General features: G+C 43.5%; 1 protein-coding gene across 10 annotated transcripts in view; it reads right to left on the minus strand.

Annotated features, from left to right (window-relative positions):
• The window catches only part of SNAP91 (synaptosome associated protein 91), a 797,825-nt gene that overhangs the window by 520,345 nt on the left and 254,549 nt on the right, over positions 1-22,931 (minus strand). For all 10 annotated transcript variants that reach the window (XM_078648151.1, XM_078648145.1, XM_078648146.1 and 7 more), the window contains exons 5-6: positions 16,455-16,557; positions 11,284-11,377 (exon numbers count right to left, since the gene is read on the minus strand). In XM_078648151.1, coding sequence (XP_078504277.1) covers positions 11,284-11,377; positions 16,455-16,557 — 197 coding nt within the window. The remainder of the gene's footprint in view (positions 1-11,283; positions 11,378-16,454; positions 16,558-22,931) is intronic.

The following is a 22,931-nucleotide window of genomic DNA, read 5'->3' on the forward strand; positions in this document are numbered from 1 at the left end:
GCCCGGCGTAATAATGTGCGCATTATAGGTGTTCCGGAAAATCCCGAGGATGCCGCCACCGATCTCTTGGTGGAAGACCTGGTTCTGAATCACCTTGCCCCTGCCGGCCTCAGTAAATTCTTCGCTGTTGAACGGGCCTATCGATTTCCTGGTGGGAAGCTGAAACCGGGTGCCCCCCCCCCCAACCCCCCCCGAGACCCATCATTGCCAAACTCTTCCACTTTCTGGACAGGGACGCTATCCTTCGGGCTTCTCGGGAGAGCGGCCCTTTGAAATTTGAAAACACCACTGTGAACTCCTATCCCGACTTTACTCCACTGGTTCAGCGGCAGAGAATGGGGTTTCAGGGAGTGAAGCGAAGGCTGCGCGATTTGGACCTTAAGTACGCCATGTTATTTCCAGCCAGACTGCGGATCGAATATGAGGAACAAACGTTTTTCTTCGACCGTCCGGACAATGTCAGTGACTGGCTTGATTCCCTGCCGAAAAGAGGTGATCGAACTGAGCATCTTGGTGGTGCTGACGGTGGCTCGCCGGAGCGAGAGTGACATTATGTTTCCCGACGTCTGAACTTTTCACCTGTTTGCCTGCTGATTTTGGATCATTGTTCTATTGTTCTATTCTTGATCGGCCCGAGGGTGGCGGGGGTGTAAGGGGACTCTTCCTCCTCCTGGGTTCTTTGTGTAGATTAGTTTCATGATTGGGTGACAGGCACACTGCAAGTTGGGGTGGCTTTTGAGTCGTACGCAGGGGTGCAGGGTGGGGGGCGTTGTAACGGGTTCAAGTTGGGGGGAGGTGGGGGTTGTTTGTATGTCTATTATTTGTTCACAAGGCATTGTATTGTTTTTCGTCCATTTCAATCATTGGGGCCGGTGAGGGGTGTGATCTGTTTCCTTCACGGGGATGAGGGGTAGTGAGTTGAGACTGCTGTCCTGGAATGTCAATGGTTTGGGAGACAGGATAAAACGAGGGGTTGTGCTGCAGTTCATTAGACGTCATTCCCCCGATATTGTTCTCTTGCAATAAACGCATTTAATTGGTAACGCTTGCCAGGCTAAGAATAGCCGTGGATACCGAATGGTCGCTCACTCTGGATTCACTACCGGCTCCAGAGGAGTGGGTATTCTCATTCGGTCTTCTCTCCCCGTTGAAATTGATGATGTAATACTTGACGACAGGGGGCGCTATGCTGCGCTCACCGGTAGGTGGGAGGGTAAGACACTTTCCATACTTGCATTGTACGTCCCTCCGGGCCTGCAGACTTCGACTTTTGCTGACCTTGAGCGGCTCCTATTGGGTCTTCCTGAGGGTCTTTTGATCCTGGGCGGAGACTTTAACTCCGTGGTCTCTTGCACTTTGGATCGCCACCCTCCTAGAGATTTGGCTAGGTCTCAATTGTGGCTTGCTGACCTGCTGGACACGTTTTGGCCTTATAGATAGTTGGAGGTTGATGCACCCTACGCAGCTACAATATACCTTTCACTCGGGGGCCCATGGTAATCTCTCCAGGTTAGATTATTTTTTAATACCAGCAGCGCAATTACCCTCCATCAAAGAGGATCGTCAGCTTCCCTGGGGCATTTCTGATCACTCCCCCCTGTGGCTTTGTGTCGAGGCCGGGGTGGGTGGCGAGGGTAGAGTGGCTCCTATAAATCCCTGGTATCTCCGCAATCCTAAAACTCGCTCTGCACTGCTGAAATCCATTGACCATTACTTCGATGAAAATGAGGGGTCTGTTTCTTCTTCTGTTTCACTGTGGGAGGCCTTCAAGACTGTCATTCGTGGGCATTCTTTATCTTTGATTGCTGCTTCCAAGAAGGCGAAATGTGAGAAGCTTGTGCGCATCGAAACTGAAATCACTGTGCTTGAGAGTGATCTTGAAGTTGATGTTACTCGTTCTAAATTGCATTCCCTCAGTTTGACACAAGCTGCTTATAGGGCCCTTGTTACCGACGCAGCTAAAGCGACGAATAGAGAGCAACAGGGCAGGATCTATGACTTGGGCGACAAGGCTGGTAAACTGATTGTGTGGTTGGACAAGAACGAGAGAGTGAATCGTGTCGTCCCTGTGATTGAAAGGCCGGATTGTGAGTGTGTTACTGACCCAGCTGGTATTGTTGAGTGCTTTGTTGATAATTTCCGAACCGTATACGCCTCGGTCAGTGATAGGGACGAGGAGGATTCCCACTTGTTGTTGCGAGACATAACGTTGCCTCGCCTTTCTGATGACGAAAGAGCCCTACTGGATGCGTCTTTTACCATAGATGAAGTCACTGTTGCCATACGTTCCCTTCGTTCTGGCAAGGCAATGGGTCCTAATGGTTTGCCCATCGAACTATATAAGCTCCGACCCGACAAAATGGCGCCCTACTTAAGGAATATGTTCCTTGAGGCTTTTGATTCTGGTTCCCTCCCCGTTGATCAGCGACTGGCTACCATCGTTGTAATCCACAAAGAGGGTAAGCCGCATGATCGCTGCGCCTCGTATCGGCCCATTTCACTACTGAATGCCGAACCCAAGATACTTGCTAAATTGCTAGCTAATCGGTTGATTACGGTGATTAGTGACTTGATCCATCCGGACCAGTCTGGCTTCATTCCTCACCGGAACACCACCCTTAATCTTCGGAGACTCCACAGAGTTCTCGCGAGAGGTGGGACTCTTACTGAGCCGGCCATTTTGGCCTCCTTGGACGCCACTATGGCTTTTGACACTATAGAATGGCCTTATCACTGGGCGGCTCTCTCTAAATTTGGGTTTGGTCCGACATTCATCGCTTGGGTGCAGCTTCTTTATGAAAACCACCTCGCCCAGGTGGTTGTTAACGGTAAGGTCTCCGGTGTCTTTCCGCTTGGCCGTGGCACCCGGCAGGGTTGCCCGCTGTCCCAGTTGCTTTTTGCCCTTGCTTTGGAGCCGTTGGCGGAGTGGCTCCGTTGGGAGCCTTCAATGAAAGGTATTAGGTGGACTCCCGACTTTGAGGACCGAATCACGCTATACGCGGATGACATCCTCTTATATCTTACCTCCCCCCAGAAATCCCTTAATGTGCTTTTTGATGTTCTGACCTCCTTCGGGAAGAACTCAGGTCTCCTCATTAATTGGACTAAATCGTGTGTCTATGTTTTGTCCGGTGAGCTTCCTCCACTGCCTTGTAGATTTCCGATTCAAATTGCTGATACTGGCTTTAAATACTTGGGGATTTATGTTTCCTTAGATCCCCCAGTTCGCTATGAACGCAATTTGCTACCCCCTCTTCACCGGCTCAAGCTTGATGCTGCACGATGGCGGCAGTTGCCTTTGTCGCCACTGGGTCACGCGGCCCTTTTCAAAATGATGTCGCTGCCCAGATTTTTGTATGCACTCCAAATTTTTTTTACCCCATTCCGTCCGGTTATTTTCGTGAAGTGGAGCACCTGCAGAGGCGGCTGGTCTGGGACGGGCGTGCGCGAATTGCTCTGTCTAAGCTCACGCTTCCGTGGTACGATGGAGGCATTGCCCTCCCAGATATCAAGCGCTACTATTGGGCTTCTCAATTAAGTGCTGTTAACCACGCAACCTACGCTCCTGGTCCTACCCCGGCCTTTGCCATGGACAAGCACCTCTTGCCCGGTGGTAATTTTAATGGAGTGCTATATTCCTAGGGGCCTCATAGGACGTTGACCGGGCCCACGAAAATTGCCGTAAGAGTGTGGCACGATGCGAATGCGGCCTTGGGATGGTGTGATAGGTTGACGCGTGCGACCCCATTGTATGCTTCCGAAGGTTTGGGCAATCTATGGCGGACGAAAGGTTTTGATAAATGGGACATGATTGGTCTAAGTAGGGTGGGTGACCTCTGGGCTAAAGGAAATGTGAAGACCTTTGAGGTGCTCAAGACGGAATATGAGCTTGGAGACAGGGAATTCTTTAGATATGCTCAGGTACGTCATGCCCTGCTGTCAGTTTTTGCTGTGGGAACTGCTATTCCCGAATCCTCGCCTCTCGAGGACCGTATCCTGGACGGCCATGTCCCTGATAGTACAATTTCACTGATTTATAAAAAACTGATCAACACCAGAATTGACTTGCTGGCGCACCTCAGGGCTTTATGGATTGCCGACGGATTGGAACTGGCCGACGAGGACTGGCAGTCTGCTTTGTCCTCGCCTAAAGAGGTTGCCATACCCGCCCGCCTTCGGTTTGTCCAACTTAAGATCCTTCACCGTGTGTATGTCACCGGTCCGAGTCTGGTTCGAATGGGTTATTCTTTGGATGGGCTGTGTAAGCGTGGCTGCGGCATGATTGGCACCTTCCTTCACATTTTGTGGGAATGTTCCGAAGTGGCTGGTTTCTGGTCCCGAGTGCATGCGATGATGGAGAATGTCACGGGGTTCCGCTTCTACCTGAGGCCCGGCGCTGTCTCTTGAATGTGTGGGAACCCAACGATTATAATGCTTCTCAGATTTGCTGGGCGACCCTTGGCAACATGATTGCTAAGAGGGATATTGCACAGCTATGGGGCTCCCACAGACCGCCCACTGTACTGGCGTGGAAGGAGAATATGGACTGGTGCATGTTTAGGGAAAAGACAGTATATTTGTCTCGGGGCAGACCCAGGAAGTGGAACAGAATTTGGTCACAATGGAATGCTTATCGTGGAAATATATGTACTCCCCCACATGACTCTACCTCTGATGTCCCCTTGTCCCCCTAATGGGCATTCCCAGTGTTTTGTATTGATTGTATATATTGCATTGTTTCCTCGCTGCCTCCCTCCCTCCCCACTATTGCTTTTCACTATACTGTACGTTCTGTAATGTTCGGAGCTGCTCCCGGCTGGACCCAAAATCACTGTACTTTTGCCTTGTACTTTATGTCTTGTTGTTTGTTGTTAATTTCAATAAAAAACTTATAGAAAAAAAAGAAAAAAAAGAAAATCAGACTTTACCATTAAAGAAGATTTTTTATTAAAATACCTCAAACACAACCTTGAAATCCCTACCTGCTCCAAATCAAAGGATACCACTTAATAAATGCAATGGTATCCTATGGGAGAGGTAGGCCTTGCAACAGTGAAAAACAAATGTACGTGTTTTTCACTACCAGGACATTTAAACCATAAAAGAACATGTCCAACTTTTTAAATACAATTAACCCTGCCCCATGGGATGTATAGGCCCTACCCTATAGGTGACATATGTACTAAACAGAAAGTTTTAGGCCTGGCAAAAGGTTTATTTTGCCAGGTTGAAATGGTAGTTTAAAACTGCACACACCAATTGCAGTGGCAAGGGCTGGAGTCAGGTCTGAAAGGGCTACTTAAACGAGGGGTGCAATAATACCATTTAATTTACAGGTGCTGGGTACATGTACTACCACATTACTAGGGACTTGCAAGTAAATTACATGTGCTAATTTCACCATGTTTAAAGAGCAGGCACAAGCCCATAAGCACTGTTTAGCAGTAGTAAAGTGCACAGAGTCCTAAAAGCCAGCAAAAATGGGTTCAGAAAAAAGGAGAGGTGAAGGCAAAAAGTGTGAGGGTAAGTCATTAGAGTGGGCCACATCCAACACGTATCTTTAGAAGGCCTTGCAAAAAGTGTTAACGTTCACAAAGTTGAAGAGCTAGTGGGGTACATGGCGACCAGTTAGTAAGTAGGTCAGGAGCTGCACCCATGGGCTCCAGGAGCGCAACAAGACTACGGCATTCAGTGGTCAGCTGACCTGCTATCTCCACTACTCCTCGTGGTGAGGGCTGATGAGAGGGCATGAAAGTCCACGCAAGTCTGTGAAATTCGGCTGCGGGCTTCAATAATAATCCCCATGTCTGATTGCCCTGGGGGTTGATGTGCGGGCGCCCACGTTTTCAGTGGTTTAAGGCAGCGAGCGTACTCTCTAGCATTAGACCGGCTCAGCGTGCTCTTCCCTGACTCGGAAGCAGTCCCAGAGGAGGATGGGGGGAGTGGAAGAGCCAGCACAAGCACGGAAGCTGCAGGGAACGCGGCTCGCGATTACTAGGAGGAGAAACAACCCAGCAGCAAAGAAAGGAGCAGTATAGGACTGCCAAGTGATTAAGCAGGATACAGAGTCAAGGGAGGAAAAGATGGCAGAAGTTTGCTGCTAGTTTTTAACATTTGGAACACAATTCTTCGACTAGAGCGTAATGAAGTCAAAGGGGGGGAGGTGGTTGTGACAGGAAAGCTGAGAGATTTGGGCCCAGTAGCCTCGCCAGAGATTAACAAGCGATTCTCAACATCTGATGCTAAACAGGGAGGGATACAGGGCATGTGTAGTACCCTGGAGGAAAATATACTGATAATATCTCCATGTACAGAAGCTTTAGAAATTAAAGTCCAGGAGTTGAGGTTAAATGTGAGTGATAATACTCGAGATGTAGTAAGATTAAAACAAAGGGAGAAGGACTTAACAGAAAGGCTAAAGAGGATGAAGAATAATTCTAGGAGAAGTAATATCAGGATCTTAGATGTTAAAGAAGGGGCAGTAGGGGGTGATGTTAAATGATTTATAGTAGGCCTTTTGACTAAAGCTTTCCCCCAAGTGACCTCTGCTATTAACCTGGAAACTGATATTCAGGGTGCGTATCAAGATCCCTTTAAACTGAATCCTAGGCGGAAGAAGCCTAGAAAAATTATATTTAACTTTCAGTCATATATAGCTAAAGAAAACATACTTGGAGCAGCCCTTAAAGAGAAATCATCGCAGGTCCAGGGTCTCACCTTCAAAAACAGGTCAGATATTTCCCACACGGCAGAAGACAGATGGTGGGAGTTGGGCAAGCGAATAGAGCCTCTTGGGGAAATAGGGGCACAGTTGCAGTTAAGGTTCCCAGCAATTTTGAAAGTTATGTGGGCTAATAAAATTCATAATTTGCTAATCCAGGAAGAGGTGGATAGCTTTATAGCCTAAAATATGGCAATAGTCAAGTAGGTAAGGCACACTGACTAAATGTAGAGAGTGTGCTGGTTTAGATCGGATTGTTAATACTAGATCTCCACGGGTGGCAGCTTGAATTGGCTTAGCGTGTCAAAAGAAAGAAATGGGAGGGTTCCTGGGGGGAGAGGGCGGGGTGCACTAGTGGTGGGGAGCATAGGGGGAAAAAAGAAAATAAAAATCCTCATATAGGTTAGTTTGGCACACAGGTCTTTGGGAGGTGTTTGACAAAGGATAATAGGGTGAGGGGACCATAGCGGGGGGAATTCCTAGATATTATGATTAGAATGTGAATGGTTTAAGGGTTAATAGATGGCAACATCTGGTTTTCCGATATCTAAAAGAATGTTTGCCTAAAGTCTTCCTGTTACAAGAGACCGATTTACTACGCTCAGTAAGTATGGCATAGTTTACAAGGCAAAGATGGGTAGATAAGGTCAGAAACACTGCACTAAAGGCGCAGCTATAATAATTAAGGTAAATTCTGGGGTAGAATTGCAGGGATCTAAGGTGGATGAAGGAGGGCGCTGGATAGTAGTGGAGATCAAAGCTGGTCAGAATCTGTATACCCTCGTTAGCTACTATGGCCCGAATGTGAATAATCTCACAAAATTGAAAAACCTGTGGTCTAGTTTGTTAGATTTTGAAGCCCCACTTATTATGGGTGGTGACTTTAATGTTTTAGTAAATACCAACCTAGACAGATCCTCACCCCGTACCCAAATCAGTGCACCTAGAGTCAGGGCTTATTTCCTGTCAATGATGGATAACCTGAATCTTTGTGATGTGTGGCGTAGGGTAAAAGGTAAATCTAGAGACTGCTCCTTTTACAGTAAGAAGAATGGTCACTATTCTAGGATAGATTGTTTCCTCGTAGACTAATAAGTAGAAAGAGTTACGGAGACTGAATATCAACCTATTCATATATCTGATGCTGCAATATATTTAAAGCTAAAACTATCTTCAAATCCTGCACTAAGAAGATGGACTTTAAACAGAAGGTTACTTCTGCAATTGGATATTATGGGAAGGATAGAAGGGGAAGCAACTCATTTTTTTTATATGCATTTAGCTTCAGCCTCCATATATGTGGTATGGGATGCATTTAAGGCCTGGCTCAGGGGTGCTTTGAGGAGCTCCTCTGTGGCCTGGAATAGAGAAAACAATAAGCAGGTGTCTTTGCTTGGAGATAAGTTCGCTGCAGCAGAAGCAAATCTGAAGTCAGGGAGTTTCCAGGAGAATACAAAAGAGTTTAGTTGAAAAAGTGGACGATCTACAACTCCATTTTAGACTGAAGATGGAGGAGGAGACATTGCACAGAAATGGGAAATGAGAAAGATATGGGAGTATGAGCAGGGAGAGAAATGCAGAAAATTACTGGCTATGTAGACTAGGATGGACAGGTCATGTAATTATATTAGGAAAATCAAGACTGAAGAAGATGATAGGGTAGTGGAGGACATGTAAGGGATAGAGGAGGTATTTACTCAATTCTTCCAGGATTTATATCTAGAAGATCTTAAGATAGATGAGGCGGAGTTAGATTACTGGCTCTTAGGAAAACAACTACCAAAATAGAGCATTGAGGATCAGAAATATTTGAATCGGGAAATAGCAGGGAACAATATCCTGACAGCAGTTAAACTTAAAAAGGAGAAGCATCTGGGCCAGATGAGATTCTGAATTAAATTTACATATTGGTGCTGAGGTAGTAATCCCGATCTGGCTAGAGTTATTCAACGAGGTGCTGAGAAGTGATTTACCATTGCCGTAGTCTTGGAATGAGCTCTCATTTTGCTTTTCTTAAAACCAGGCAAGGATCCCGCGCAGTGTCAGTCGTATCGACCAATATCGCTGCTGAACTGTGAATATACATTTTCTACTAGTATACTGGCATCCTCTTTTAGATTGTTGAGACATTAATTAACAAAGATCAGAAGGGTTTTTTGCCAGGAAGACAGATGAAGGAGCTTATACGCCCCTTAGTAGGCTCAATAGATCTTGCCTCAACACAGGAAGCACCCTTATCAATAGAAACCCTAGACAAAGTCAAAGCCTTCGACCGAGTCAACTGGAAAATCCGATAGGTTCTTTAAAAGCATTTGGTATTGGTGAGGCATTCCATAATGTTTTGAGCAAATTATATACAAATACTGGTCAATGGTAGCCTATTGGCTCCGGTACAGATAGGAAGGGGGATGAGACAATGATGCCCTCTGTCGCCCATCCTTTTTGATCTTAATATTGAACCCCTGGCACAAAGCTTAAGGCAAAATAGGTAAAAATTCCATTTTACTGTGGGCAGCTTCTCCAGGAAGATAGCTTTATATGCCAATGATCGGATTTTGTTCACCTCAGATATGAGTCAGGCTCTTCCGAATTTGATGACAGAGATGTACTCGTTTGGTAAGTTGTCTGGCTATGAGATTACCAACAGTAAAGCAGAGGTGATGGAATGGAATCAAGATCTTCAAGACATTAAGCTATCAAAATAATTAAGATATCTGGGAATATCAATATTACAGAATTTAGAAGAATTTACCAAGATGAATTTAGTGGAAGATTTTAAAGAGGTAGATAAGATCTTAAAGAACTAGCATAATCTCCCTCTTACTTTGTATGCCTAGATCAACCTGGTTAAGATGTCCATCTTACCCAAGTTTAAATATTTGTTTCATAACATACCACTAAAGTTTAATAAAAAAAGTCCCTTGTGAGAATACAGGGAAGAATGAGACCTTTATTTGGGCAGGAAAGGGGATTAGACTTTCCTGGAAGAAGCTAAGAAGGAAACTTGGAAGTGGCGGCCTGGGGCTCCCGGACATTCAATTGCATTGCTGGGCATATCAATTGCAGAATAATAGGATGCTTTTACTATGACCTGATAGTACACTTGTGGGACGTATGTATAATGCTATGCTGGTTAATATCGCAGATGTGGGTTTCATGTATAAATTTGGAGCTCCTAACGGTCTCAAAAAAGTCCGGCTGATGGTATTAAAGGCTGCAGCAAAAACATGGTATGAATGCTGGTCTCTTCTGGGAAGCTCACCCTATAGTGAATGGGCACCAGTGTGGGACTCACCAGAGTGCTCATTGGACGGTCTGAAAAAGCCCTTGAAAATTTGCAGAATAACACGCTAGGGGGAGATGGTGGAAGGGGACAGATGCCACTCCTGGGATGCATGGAGAGACTTGACGAATGACAGGCTGTCTAGGTTTAAATTTTATCAAATATCTGCGTGGTTCACCGCAAGTAAAAGCTCGATGGAGAAGGACCTTGAATCGAGAGAAAAAGAGGTTGCTTATTGGTATGGATATTTGGTTAGAGCAGCAGAAGAAAGCAAGAGATCTCCCTATTTGGTCAGGGAAAGTTGGGAACGGTGCTAATTATGTTACAAAGTGCCTTTTCATCTTAACCAGTTTTAAAACTACAGAGATAGAGCCCTATTCACAAACTGCACAAGTACAACTGAGTTAAATCTCCTTCTGAGCAAAACTTTCAGGTTTTTCTATTCATAAATTGCTTGATGTACGCCTGGAAAGCTGTCCCAGGTGCAGGTTTCAAGGGGGACTTCTGGGAATCTCATGCAGCTTCTTTACTGGGGCTACATTCTCTACAAGGAGGTCTAAATAGTTTAGAATTCACACAGCCTAGGAACGAATTTCCTGTGCAATCGCACACTTCACGATGGAGAAAGCCATTGCCCTCCGACTGCTCTAAGCTTGAGAGTGAGTCAATACCTTTGCCATCCTGAAAGAGAAGTTGCTACTGCACTTGGTTGGAATTAAGCTTTGCCTGTTTTCATGGTGGGAAAGAGTCAGATCGCCCTATGTCTACAAATGTTCATGATTGTGAGAAGTCCCAATATTCCAATGCATATCACGTCTCTGTGATTAGGAGTAATTACAACAAAAATCAGTAGTAGTAAAAGAATTTCAGTATGCCAGGAATCCATTGGTGAATGTTAATGAACTTTATTTAATTAAAAAAACAAATTGGATTGCGTTTCCCTAAAAACATGTGTAAGACCTATAGCATAAACCAAGTGTCTTCTTTATTTAACCGCCTATTAGAATTTAACTATCACAATAACGATCTGATTGTTTTCCCAAAGGAAAAACGAGAAAGTAATTACATAATGCAGCAGTCTTTACTTAACCATGCCAGCGTTGTTCTTTAAAGCATAAATTATGACATGCACTGAATGATATTTGAGGTTGTGGTAGAAAACAAACTTGTGGCATACACTAGTATTTTATACTATCCTACATAAGAAAATTCAATAACGTAGAAACTCAGTCTTAAATAAGTTCTGGAGCACTTATTCAATACAAAAATGTATACTCACATCAAACTCAAGCAATGCATCTATTTGACCCTGTAAAATTGGCATCCCCTTTAATAATTTGTCTGGGACCATTGTTCTCATTACACCATCAGCCCTGTAAACAATCAGCAACAGAAACAGTAAATAACTGAAACAAAAAACAAACCATAGAGTGACCAAGTCATTGAATAAATCAGTAAACTGTAAGGCAATATTGCTACGACAATCATTTAGGAATTGCCAAGATGAGGTCCCAAAGACTTAGCTGTCATTATTATGGATACAATTGATTGACAAATGCTATTGTCGTCCGGTAGTAGCTATACATTTAGTCCTATAAGATATTAAGATGCGGATGCCTCAGAGGTTACCAGGCATTAAAGGCAAGTCAGTTTTTCCCCAATTTCAGACAGGTTTTACAGGTTATATGGGCCACTTATTGCTTGGGTGGATTGACTGAAGGACAAAGCCTATATATGGACCAGCTACTTCCTTGCAATATATTCTTATTGCAGCTCGCTTTCAAACAACATCCTGCTCTCGGACTACTATTTTTGTCACTTTGGTTTTACTGGCAAACATGTTTGGTGCAATATTTATTTTCTAGTGTATATAACCTGTGTGGACTAAAGTCAGTTAAAGGTACAAGGGAAGATTTCAATTGTCTCTCTTCTGGCTGTAAAAGTCTTTGTTAAGCAATCTGCCTGACAAACGGAGACTAGCATGTAAACACTGTGGAACACATTTGGCATTTGTTTTCTTTGTAGGAAGTGCAAATGAGAAACTGTTAAGGAAACAATCAAGCCAAGCATTGGATGGGTCTAGAGCCACATGTATTTTAGGTCTATGGGTAAGATAAGCTTGGACATTACACACTTTGTATTCTAGCATTATGTGGTAGGAGTAATGCAGATTTCATACAAGACAAGCACAACACATTTTAGGCTTTTTTAGAGCGTTGATGACAAAAAAGATTAAACCAGTGAGTAGCTGAAAAAATGTTACAGTAGTACACACAGAAATTTGGCCTGCACTACAATAGTCCCTGTAAACAAAAAACAGAAATACAAATTTAAATCTAATCTTATTTATCGTGCATGAACAGAAACTGGCAGCCTACACACACAGGTGAAACACCTTTGGGAGGAGAGGTTTGGTAAAGCCCAAAAGTAGGTCATTTACTCAAGAGATTTTGAGGATCCCTTTCTGCAATTTCCTCATTCTCCACAATCTTAATCATTTATGGAGGCGAAAGGAGATCAAACTGCAATTACAAATAAATGCTGCAAACGTGTTGTCTTAGCTGCATAACTGAGGTATCAATAAGATTACACTGTCACATACATACACATATATATCTCAGGTGATTCCAGAGAGACTGATTGCTTAAATAGTCACCGATTAGTAGTACTATAGGCTCATGCATAATTTTTTCTTGCGTGATATCTTTGAAGATGTGTGAGCAATTGTTCTTTATTTCATTTCATCTTTATTGCAAATCAGATCTTGATGGTATCTATGTTTCTCTACTTGGAATAGAGTGTTTGGTATTTGGGCTTCACTGTTACTTTTTCAAACATTTTATTAAATGTTCATTTTCCAATGTATATAATGTACATAGTCGAAATTAGGAACTGTAGGGGCATAGTTACTGGAATTGTGGTGCAGTGCAGCTAGTTACCTTGCTCAAACGCTCCATCCATAATCCCCTTTGGTATCGCTTTGTTCGCCCTAAGTTAGCAGGGTATGCCCAGACGAGGGTCCCTTGCTCACTTTGCCACTGGATTCAAGCTAGCCTGGCTGATGACGGCTGATTAGCCAGAAACCGGTCCCAGGATGCTTGTTTCCGGTCCAGGGAAGACATGGCTTGGCAATTCGGGCTGGACTGATCCCATGAGGCACAGGGTCAGACTGATTTGCTTATGGCCATGTTTGAACTAGGGTGGTGGAGTGAGCTAAAGAATAATGATGGATTAAACCCAAATCAGTTGACTGAGGGTGAGTGTTTGATTTGCTCAAATGCTCCGTCCATCATCCCCTTTGGTATCACTTTGTGACACAACTCCAGCACTGTGTCACCTTTACGACGTCAGACACATCACACATCTCTCTATGCTTGCGCCATGGTGCGCTGCATTGTAAATGTGGTACAACCATGGTGGCGCAAGGGGTTTGAACCACCACGCAAAATAACTGGCGCATCCCTGCTGATATGCAGGGATGCGCCAGTTATTGTAAATCTGCCCCTTTATGATTTTCAGAAACAACTAGGTCAAAATTATAACTAAAGTCATTTCATGTACAAAGTCGCATCCATACTAGAATTTGGAGTGTCCAAGTGCATTCAAATTTTCTGTTTGAAACCTTCGAGGGGCTCCAAGCTGCTTTACTCATTCAAGTTTCCTCCCTGCATTCTCTGCAAAGGAAGGGTGTTAGCTGTTGGCTTTTCCATATATCCAAGCGCCACCTCAATAAATTTGACTGCTCTGCATATCAGCTGTGCATCTTTGCCCATGAAGCGCACTGTGATTGCCTCCAATTGTCCGTACCCTTAGTCTAAAAATGAGGTGTTAGTAGATTAATCCTTGGGCCAAATCGATAAGGGCACACAGTTCTAATACTGGATACTGACTCATCCTCTAACATGGACTATCCACATTGTGAGCTCCAGCTAGCACGTATATCGTCCAGTGCTAGGAGTTGAAATCACGCAGGAATTTTGTTCCGCTCTTGAGTTTTTTTCTTATCTTCTTTAAAGTTAATTGTTACATAGCTCTAAGCTTAGTCATAAGTATGTGGTAGGAGCTCTCCTCTTTTCAACCTTGATAACTTTTTGCATGCTCCACAAATGATACTGCTAAAGAAGGCTCTTTATCTTTTTTCTTAAATGTGCTATAACTTAATGTACTGTCCAAGAGCTCAGTAAGACTCTGCTCATCTAACATGTGTTAAGTCCTTAATGCCATTTTTATTACGAATTTTTTGTTTAATGTAGAGTTATTTCCATAACGCCCTCGAGTGTAACTTCTGCTGCATTGTTCAACCTAAAGTGATATATAATTTATTTATTCAAAGTTTTATATAGCGCGAACAAGATCCTTACAGATATCAGAGCGCTTCACAAAGACAGGGTAGGGGCAGTAGGAATGAAACAGAGATAATGGGAGCAGTATAATAGTCACTAACATGGTAGGATAATAATAACATACATAAAACATATCAATATACAATCAGGTAAACAAGTAATATAAGACGGCAAAAGTCATTGAACCCACTACAGAGGTGTTCAGGTACACTTTGGGTGTGTGGATGGCTTATACCAATGTTTTAGTATAGAGAGAACACTGAGTGGGGGCATCGGGAGAGTGAATCAGTAGACCAACGTGTATCATATATTGGTCGGTAGTAAGAGAGTAGCGTAGTAGTGTCCCCATCAAGTAGAAGTATAGTGCCAAAGGACAAGGTGAACAGTGATACAAAGCAATGCAGAGTCTCTGATTCAGCACCTATAAGGTTCAGGAGATCTTGGCAAGAAGGATGGTTTTCACCTCTTTCTTGAAGAGTGCAGTGGAGGAGATAAGCCTGGTTTCAGGAGGGAGCGCATTCCAGATCCTGGGTGCCATTCCTGAGAAGGAGCGCTTGTATGTTTTCTCTTTCCGGAATCTACGAGGTTTCAGGAGTAGATTTTTTGTACTTCTATTGGATCTCGAACCTCCTGATATAGACAACTTTTGAGCGAGGTAGTTGGGTGCATTGTGGTGCACGGCCGCGTGTGTCATAACTGCAATTTTTAGCTGTATTCTGGCTTCAAAAGGCAGCCATTTTAGAGATTTTAAGTCTGGGGATATATGCAAATGTTTTCTTGAGCCAGTAATGAGTCTCGCGGCAGCGTTCAGGGAGGCTCTTAAGGGTGCTGTTGTGGATAGCGGGAGTCCGCTGAGGGCCACAATTCCGTAGTCTATCCGAGGGATGACTAAAGCTTGTACAGCAGTTTTGAAGTCTTCGGCAGGGAGGAAGGGTTTAATTTTCCTCAGTGTGTTTATTTGGAAATTAGCTGCTTTTGTGGCTTTGCTAACGTGCTGCTGCATGTTGAGCTTGGCGTCGAGTGTGATGCCTAGGGATTTCGCCGAATCCACGATGGTAGGTTGGACATTGAGTGCTGTTAGGTTATTGAGCCAGGTTTGGGTGGTGGAAATTTTCGCCGGGGGTGAGATGAGTAGGAACTCAGTTTTCAGAGCATTTAGTTTGAGGTGATTATCGGCCAGCCAAGATTGAGTGTAATTCAGATGTTTGATATTTGATATCTTCCGGGGATTGTAGCTTTAGGTAAAGTTGGTCCCCGGAAGCTTGTTTCCTTTCCAGTGAAGAATTGGCTTGGTAGTTTGGTCTGCCCTGTTCCCATGATGCACTGGGCCAGGGACAGACTAATTTGCATATAGCCAGGTTCTGAACTGGGATGGTGCAATGAGCTAAAAAACGGTGATGGATCAAGCCCTGATCTTTTGACTGGGTAGGAGTGTTCTGCTTAATTCAGATACTCTGTCCATCACCACCCCCTTTATGAATCGTTTTGGCCACTACAAGTGTGGAAGGGTATACTCAGATGTGAGTCCCTTGACAGACTAATTTGCATATAGCCAGGTTCTGAACTGGGATGATGCAGTGAGCTAAAAAACGGTGATGGCTCAAGCCCTGATCTGTTGACTGGGTAGGAGTGTTCTGATTAACTCAGATACTCTGTCCATCACCACCCCCTTTTTGAAATTATAACAGAGAAACAGCCTTTGATAGTCTAAGGAAAATGCAGTGCCCCGTGCAATTAAAACAGATTCGAGCACTTTATTTATGTGGCCAAAAAAAAACTATATACTTTATTATACTTTAATGCAGTAATAACCAGAAAATATTGACAGATATTTTAATGTAGAAAAGCTTTGCATTCCCAACATCTACGTACTGACATTCGAAAACCACTAAAACTACACAATGGCACTTCCCCGGAAAGGAAAGAAGCCTTAAATTAAGACCATAGGCAAAATGATTGAAGAAACACAAGGGTACCTTTCTGGGCAACTATTCTTTGAAAGCATAAGCATTCAGAATGACAGCGCAACCACATAAGAGAAACTGAACATTCAAACAATCCCAAACCCCGAATTTCTCTCAAACAAATAGTAATTATCACAACTTACCCTTTTTTCACTCTCGCAAAGTCAAAGGCCATCTGTCTGTATGAGAACGCTTTTTCATTCAAATATCTACTGTAACGCCTTATAAAGGTGGACATATCGTACCCTGGAATAAACATATTCTTATGAAAACTAGCTGTAGTCATGAACAAGCAGATTGATGTAATAAAATACCATATCAATTACGATTCTGAATTTGATGTTCGCCTTCACGTGCTTTTAATTTAGTTTTACAATAAATGTTTTCTGACATGCAGAGTTTTGGAGAATATTATACCTCTTTTCCAAATGAGGATACACTTTTGTGAACTCAACAACTGCACCAATCCTATACAAAGAACTGTGAAACTCCCCACCCACTTCCCCATCTCATATATTATACACTAGTGTGTGGTCTGGAGGGCATACCCTCCAGTGTATGACAGCCTATGAACAATAGATTTAATTTGTGCATTTCAAACATTATTTATAGAGCACAATTTAGCATAGAGTAACACACGGTTATACTGAGAAGTTGATAAAACTGCACACTATAGATAATGAAGTGTAACCAAAAAAGTAAAGAAACCTATCAGGACAGAAATAAAAAAGTACAATATGAGGTAAAGATAAACCACAGAAGAGGAAGAGAAGGAAAAATTAAAAAAGAATCAAACAGTTGTAGCAGGGTTTCTGTTCTCCCACAGAACTGTGCACAGAGGATTGGAACCTCGGCGAATTAGGGTGACCCAAAACTCACCTCAGTACCCAACAAACCCCTTACCGAGCTAGCTACAGTGTCTCATTGGTCATAACAAACTTCCAATGTTTAGACAAACCAGAACATGAACTTACAATACCTCAGGTTACGTGGAACACATGAGCACTCTTTCGTTATACAATCATTTCAAACCAGAACATGTAGTAAATGAGGACACGTGCACATTTGAAATGTTTATTTACTAATGCCGTTTTCTCAGACGCAGTATCTTAGATAATACAAGGAAACATATTATCAGAAGCAAAGTTATCAGCATAGTTACTAGTCCATAGAAAGCAAATGGTGACAGCATGTTAACATGCTGTAATGAATAAGGGTTAACAACACTTATTTCTCAACCTCCCTAACTCACATATTATATTAATAGCTAAGAACGTCTCTTTGGGTTTTAGCAGGGCGGGCCCATACCTCAAGATCCTAGAATGAAGAGATCACATCAGCATACACCAGCTCTCTCTGCATGCGAACAGCATCAAGTGTGTTTGTGTGCTTTAAGCAAGGCAATATAAAACCCGCCTAAAGCCCAAAGTTGGCAGAAGCTGCACTTATGTTATGTCTATGAAGGCGCGAAGATCAGACCTCATAACAATTCTGTATCGTGTTATTCCTGAAGCTTCAGCACTCTCTGTACAGACATAGTTTATTAAGCAAAGCTGATATCAGAGTAATAACATATTATTCTCATGTAAACCACAACGAACTACTAGGTTGAAAGCTAAATCAACAATTAAGTGTCGTGTGCAGAAGCAGCAAAAGGAAAAATGGCGTTTAAACATTTAATGAGCCTATGCTAACTTAACACATCATAAAGATATATAGTAGCTATATGACAACCCCCCATGATCCGATCACGGATAAGATAAGATAAGGGCAACTTCATGAAGTCAGAGTTCAAGAACGATGAACAACGTCACATTCATATAAAGTGATGGGAAAAAAAACTACAAAACCAAAAATTCAAAATGTCAATTTTAGTAGTATCAATAGGACTCAAGTTAATAGGACTGGGAGGTGAAAAAATGAAATGAAAAAGGTGGCATCATCATAAACAATAACGGTAGATAAGGCAATACTGAATACGAAAAATATGCAGCAACAGCCTCCAACATGAAATCACCGTCTTCATCTGAAAATAGTTCAGCCATCCAATTTAAAAGCGGAAAAGAACATACATGTTCTCCTAGTACCGGAGCCTCTATCACCATCAGAGGACAACTCGGTGGGTTTTCAAGAAAGCTCAGTGCCAAGAATTCTTGCGCTGCTGAGAGTATGTTCCAAGGACCCATTAGTCCATGCATCGCTGCTAAGGCCATAATCCTTTCGCCAGTACAAACCAACTCGTGAGTAACGATGGGACTCATCAGCTGATTAAAGTCGACGTCAGGAGAAACCGGTCCGCAGAGACACAAATCAATGGCCCAGTCAAAATCACAGCTTAGGCAATGAAACACAGGCTGAACACAGGCTGGACACAGGTGAAGTAGTAAAATCGAAACGATAATCCATATGCCGTGCTTAAAATCGCAAGCGGCAGCGTGCCATAATATTCAAGCATCCGGTTGCGAAACAGCGCCAGAAGGGGCTCGGCTGCTCCTTCCACATGTGGGGCATCCATATTTAAGGAAGCAAACAACCACCAGAACGCCTGCCGCTAGTGCCAGTAAAACCGGGAATCCACCAAACAAACTCTAAAAAATGGAATGGAAGAAAGCAGGGATGACTCCAAATATTTTTTCAAATGAAGTTACATGCCGCATTCGACACCGTCTCCCATTCCATCTTGTTGTCCACCTTGAAGGCTGTTGGCGTCGGTGGTTCCGCCCTGGCCTGGATTGCTAATTTTCTTTCTGATCGCACGTTCCAAGTCTTCTCTTCCACATCTGTTTCATCCATACTCCCTTCCACTCACAGTGTTCCCCAAGGGTCTATCCTTAGTCCCCTTTTTTTTTTAACTTATATGTGAGACCTCTTGCTTTTTTGGCGGAACAGGCTGGTCTCACAATTTATTCCTATGCTGATGACACTCAAGTCATCTACTCACTTTCTACCAATAAAAAACTCCCCTCCTCTTCTCTTCAATCCGGGCTGAAACAAATATCGGATTGGATGCTGAAGCATAAATTAAAATTAAACGGGGACAAAACAGAACTGCTCCTGTTTGGCTCAGACACCTCGCTCTGGGGCCCGCAACATTGGCCACCAGAGATGGGCCCTTTACCTACTCCCACCGTGTCAGCTCGGAATCTCGGGGTTATCCTCGATAACCAACTATCCTTTAAGCAACACGTGGTGAAAGTGTCCGCCACCTGTACCACCATCATCAGGTGGCTGAGGAAAATCACGTGGATGCTGCCTGCCGACACCCTGAGAACTGTAGTCCAGGCCCTTGTCACCTCACGCCTGGACTATGGGAACATCCTACTCCTGGGTGCCTGCAAGGAAGTGACCAGGAAGTACCAGGTGGTACAGAATATGGCAGTTCGCCTTATCTGTCACCTTCCTGCTAGATCCTCGGTCACACAGCATATACGTAAACTGCACTGGTTATGCATCGAGAGCAGAATTAAATTCAAAGCACTTTGCTACATGCACAAGATTATGACTGGAAGAGCCCCTCACTACCTTTCTGCTTTGGTTCAGCAATACATTCCCCCCCGTACACTTAGGTCTTCCACTCAGAACAAATTCAGGATTCCACGCGTCAACAGAGCCAAAATGGGAGGACGTTCGTTTTCCCTGTTGGCACCCTCTTTATGGAATTCCCTACCCCAATCTTTGCGTTCTGAACTGTGCTTTCTGAAATTCCGTAAAGGAATTAAAACCTGGCTTTTTGACATTTAATCTCCTAGTTTGACATTCCTCGCACTTCTTATACAAAGAGAGAAGAAACATTCATGTAGGTCCATGGCACCTTGCCAGATTTAAGCGTTTGAAGGGTCCATGCAAATTGCATGATAGAACGCAACTGATTCGGACCATGGTACAACACAGATACTTCATCATGCACAATATCCACTACAGAAGACACAATATTATCTAAAGTGTAAATGCGGGATGAAAGCATGTTAATACTATTGTCCACTACCGCAAGCACTTTCTCTAGATTAGCTTGATCTATAGCTCTAAGTCGTGTCGCTGCCTCAATCTGGGAGGTCTTCCATATTTCATTGTAAATAGCATATATCCATCTTTTTGATCTACCACTAGCCGGGCCTTTTATGAAATCATTTAAATCTACATCATCATTCAGCTTTGCAAGATGTAATTTAACTGCAGAGAATTTAGAATGTTTCAGCCAATTTTGACACAACTTTCCCACAGAGTAAGATGTGAAATAAATGTTCAGTTTCGAAATGTGGATCAGGTCTGACTTGTGTAAATCCATCAGACAAACCCAGAAAACGGTGCTGGCATGAATCAGCACGTCTGTGCCACACCAGCCAACCTTTAGGGTCCATACTGGATATGTTAAAGGATGAATTCAGCAATAGTGACTGTAAGTCCCTAATCAAAAACTGAGTATAATTGCTCCAGCCAGAATATTCTTCTAACTCTGGGATGGTTGGAAAATTTAATTTTTTAGAAGTAGCCAATCCAAAGCACGTCGTCTGTGAAATAGGGGAATTCAAAAACAACATTTGATTCGGGATTAGACTGATTAGACTGATTGAAGTCAGTAAAATAAGTGCACTTTTTCAAAAAGGTACTAGAACTGCCTTGTCTGGGGGCGGGGCAATGCTCCCATTGTGTATAATTTACAGTATGTCTTCTAGAATTCGCTTTATGTAAGAAGTGATTGCCGAAATGTTGAAAACAAAATAAATCTCCATAATTAGCAGATTCTAAGTACAAATCTTCAGCATCAAAGGCAGCATAGTATTTCAAATCAGAAAACAAAGACTCTACGGCCTGAACATCCCAATCATCAGAACGTATGTTTTGTTTCACCACATCCCCCATATTAACTCTAAGGGACATTAACAACCTCCGTAGGGCCAAGAATTTGAAATCTAACGGCATCCCACACTATCCCATCAAGGACAGGCCAAGCAGTGTTGTTAACAAATGTCAAGTCTCTTTTCAGCCTGTGTGCAGAATGCGATGAGGAAAGAGGGGCCAAAGTTCCATTGAGATGTCGAATGCATGTTCTTTCCTCGACATAGTGTCCATTTACCAGGCGGAAAAAATAAAACACAAACCCAATTGACATAAAAAGGTAAATTGAAAAAAGCACTAGCCAAATATATGTCCAAGGGGGAATTAAAAAATGTTTCTTAAATAAGCTGGCATAAACTGCAAAACGTGAGGGTCTTTTTGAAGCATTGGAAACAGTGTCAAATGAAAATCTGGATTCCATGGCCAAACGTGCTTGCAGGTCAGGCAGGGATAAGTCAGTGGGGTATGTGTAGTCTATTTCATCTTGGTCAGCACCGGGCAAAGTACTTAATAAAGGACTTGAAATTGCAGGTAATTCGATGGCCACTTCAGTTTCATGATTAGAAGCAGTGGGCAAAACTGAATTTCTCACTATGGAAGGACAAGAAACCGCCGGTGTCATGCTAAGAAGAATCGGCCACTCTGTGTATCTTGACATTGTCAATTGAGATAAACCTGTTTTCCTTACGACCAGGAAGTGGTGGTAAAATGACTGTTCTTGTGCCCTTCACTCCAAGGACTGGAACCGGAGCTCGATAAGAAGGACCAAATTCTTTCTTGTTATCGATCTTCTCTCGAACCAGTTCTCCAACTTGGGGTAGCCAGCCGACTACCGGGATCTGCAACGCAACATCCGATGTGGAGGGCAAATGTTCCTTCGCAAGACTGTCTCTGGTCTTTTGTAGATCCTGTAAAACATTACAATGTTCATCTACGTCAAAGGTTGTGGCGCGAGCCACGCAGTCTAGACCGTCAAGGTCAGGGACGTACATCTTGATGCCAAAGAGCATTTCGTATGGGGTCCGCCCACCCAGAGACCTTCTAGGGAGATTATTAAGAGCACGCTGCACGCCATTGAGGTGGGCCAGCCAGTTTCTGCCAGTGCCTATAACTCGAGCTGTCAAAGATTGCTTTAAATCACGGTTCATTCGCTCCACTACACTATTACCCTCAGGTCTGTAGGGAGACGAAAACTTGACTTGGACCCCCATCGAAGTCATGGCATCCTTATACGCCTTAGAGGCGAAAGCCGGACCCTGATCCGAATGGAAGGTACCACAGGCAAAAATCCCTACAAAGACACGCAAATCTCTAATGACAGTCCGTGAATCAGCGCTGCGATGGGGCCATACCCACACAAAGCGTGTGCATGAATCAACTGCTACTAAGATGTACTTATACGCAGTATCAGAGGAAAAAGGACCGCAGTGATCCAAATAAACACAACCTAGCGGTTTATTGGAAATGTACAACTGTGTCTGAGGCGGACGCGCAGCAGTCGAAGGTTTAATCTGCTGGCAAATGTCACAAAGAAGGACATAATCACGCGTCTGTTTGTACAGTCCCCGCCACCAGAAACATTGTTGTAGTTGAGTTACAGTGGCCGAGACGCCCGCATACGCAGACGCCACACCTTCATTTGCCGCTGTAATCAAGTCAGCCCTGCGGTCCGCGTTGGGAATCAAACGTTCTCCAACATCAGGAATTTTCACAAAAGGAACATTTTCGGGACTTAAGTGGTATGTGTACTTCGAAGGGAACCCCGTAGGATGTTTACCTCCCTT

The sequence above is a fragment of the Lissotriton helveticus genome, chromosome 6, assembly GCF_964261635.1.
Source record: "Lissotriton helveticus chromosome 6, aLisHel1.1, whole genome shotgun sequence".
In the NCBI taxonomy this organism is placed as follows: Eukaryota; Metazoa; Chordata; class Amphibia; order Caudata; family Salamandridae; genus Lissotriton; species Lissotriton helveticus.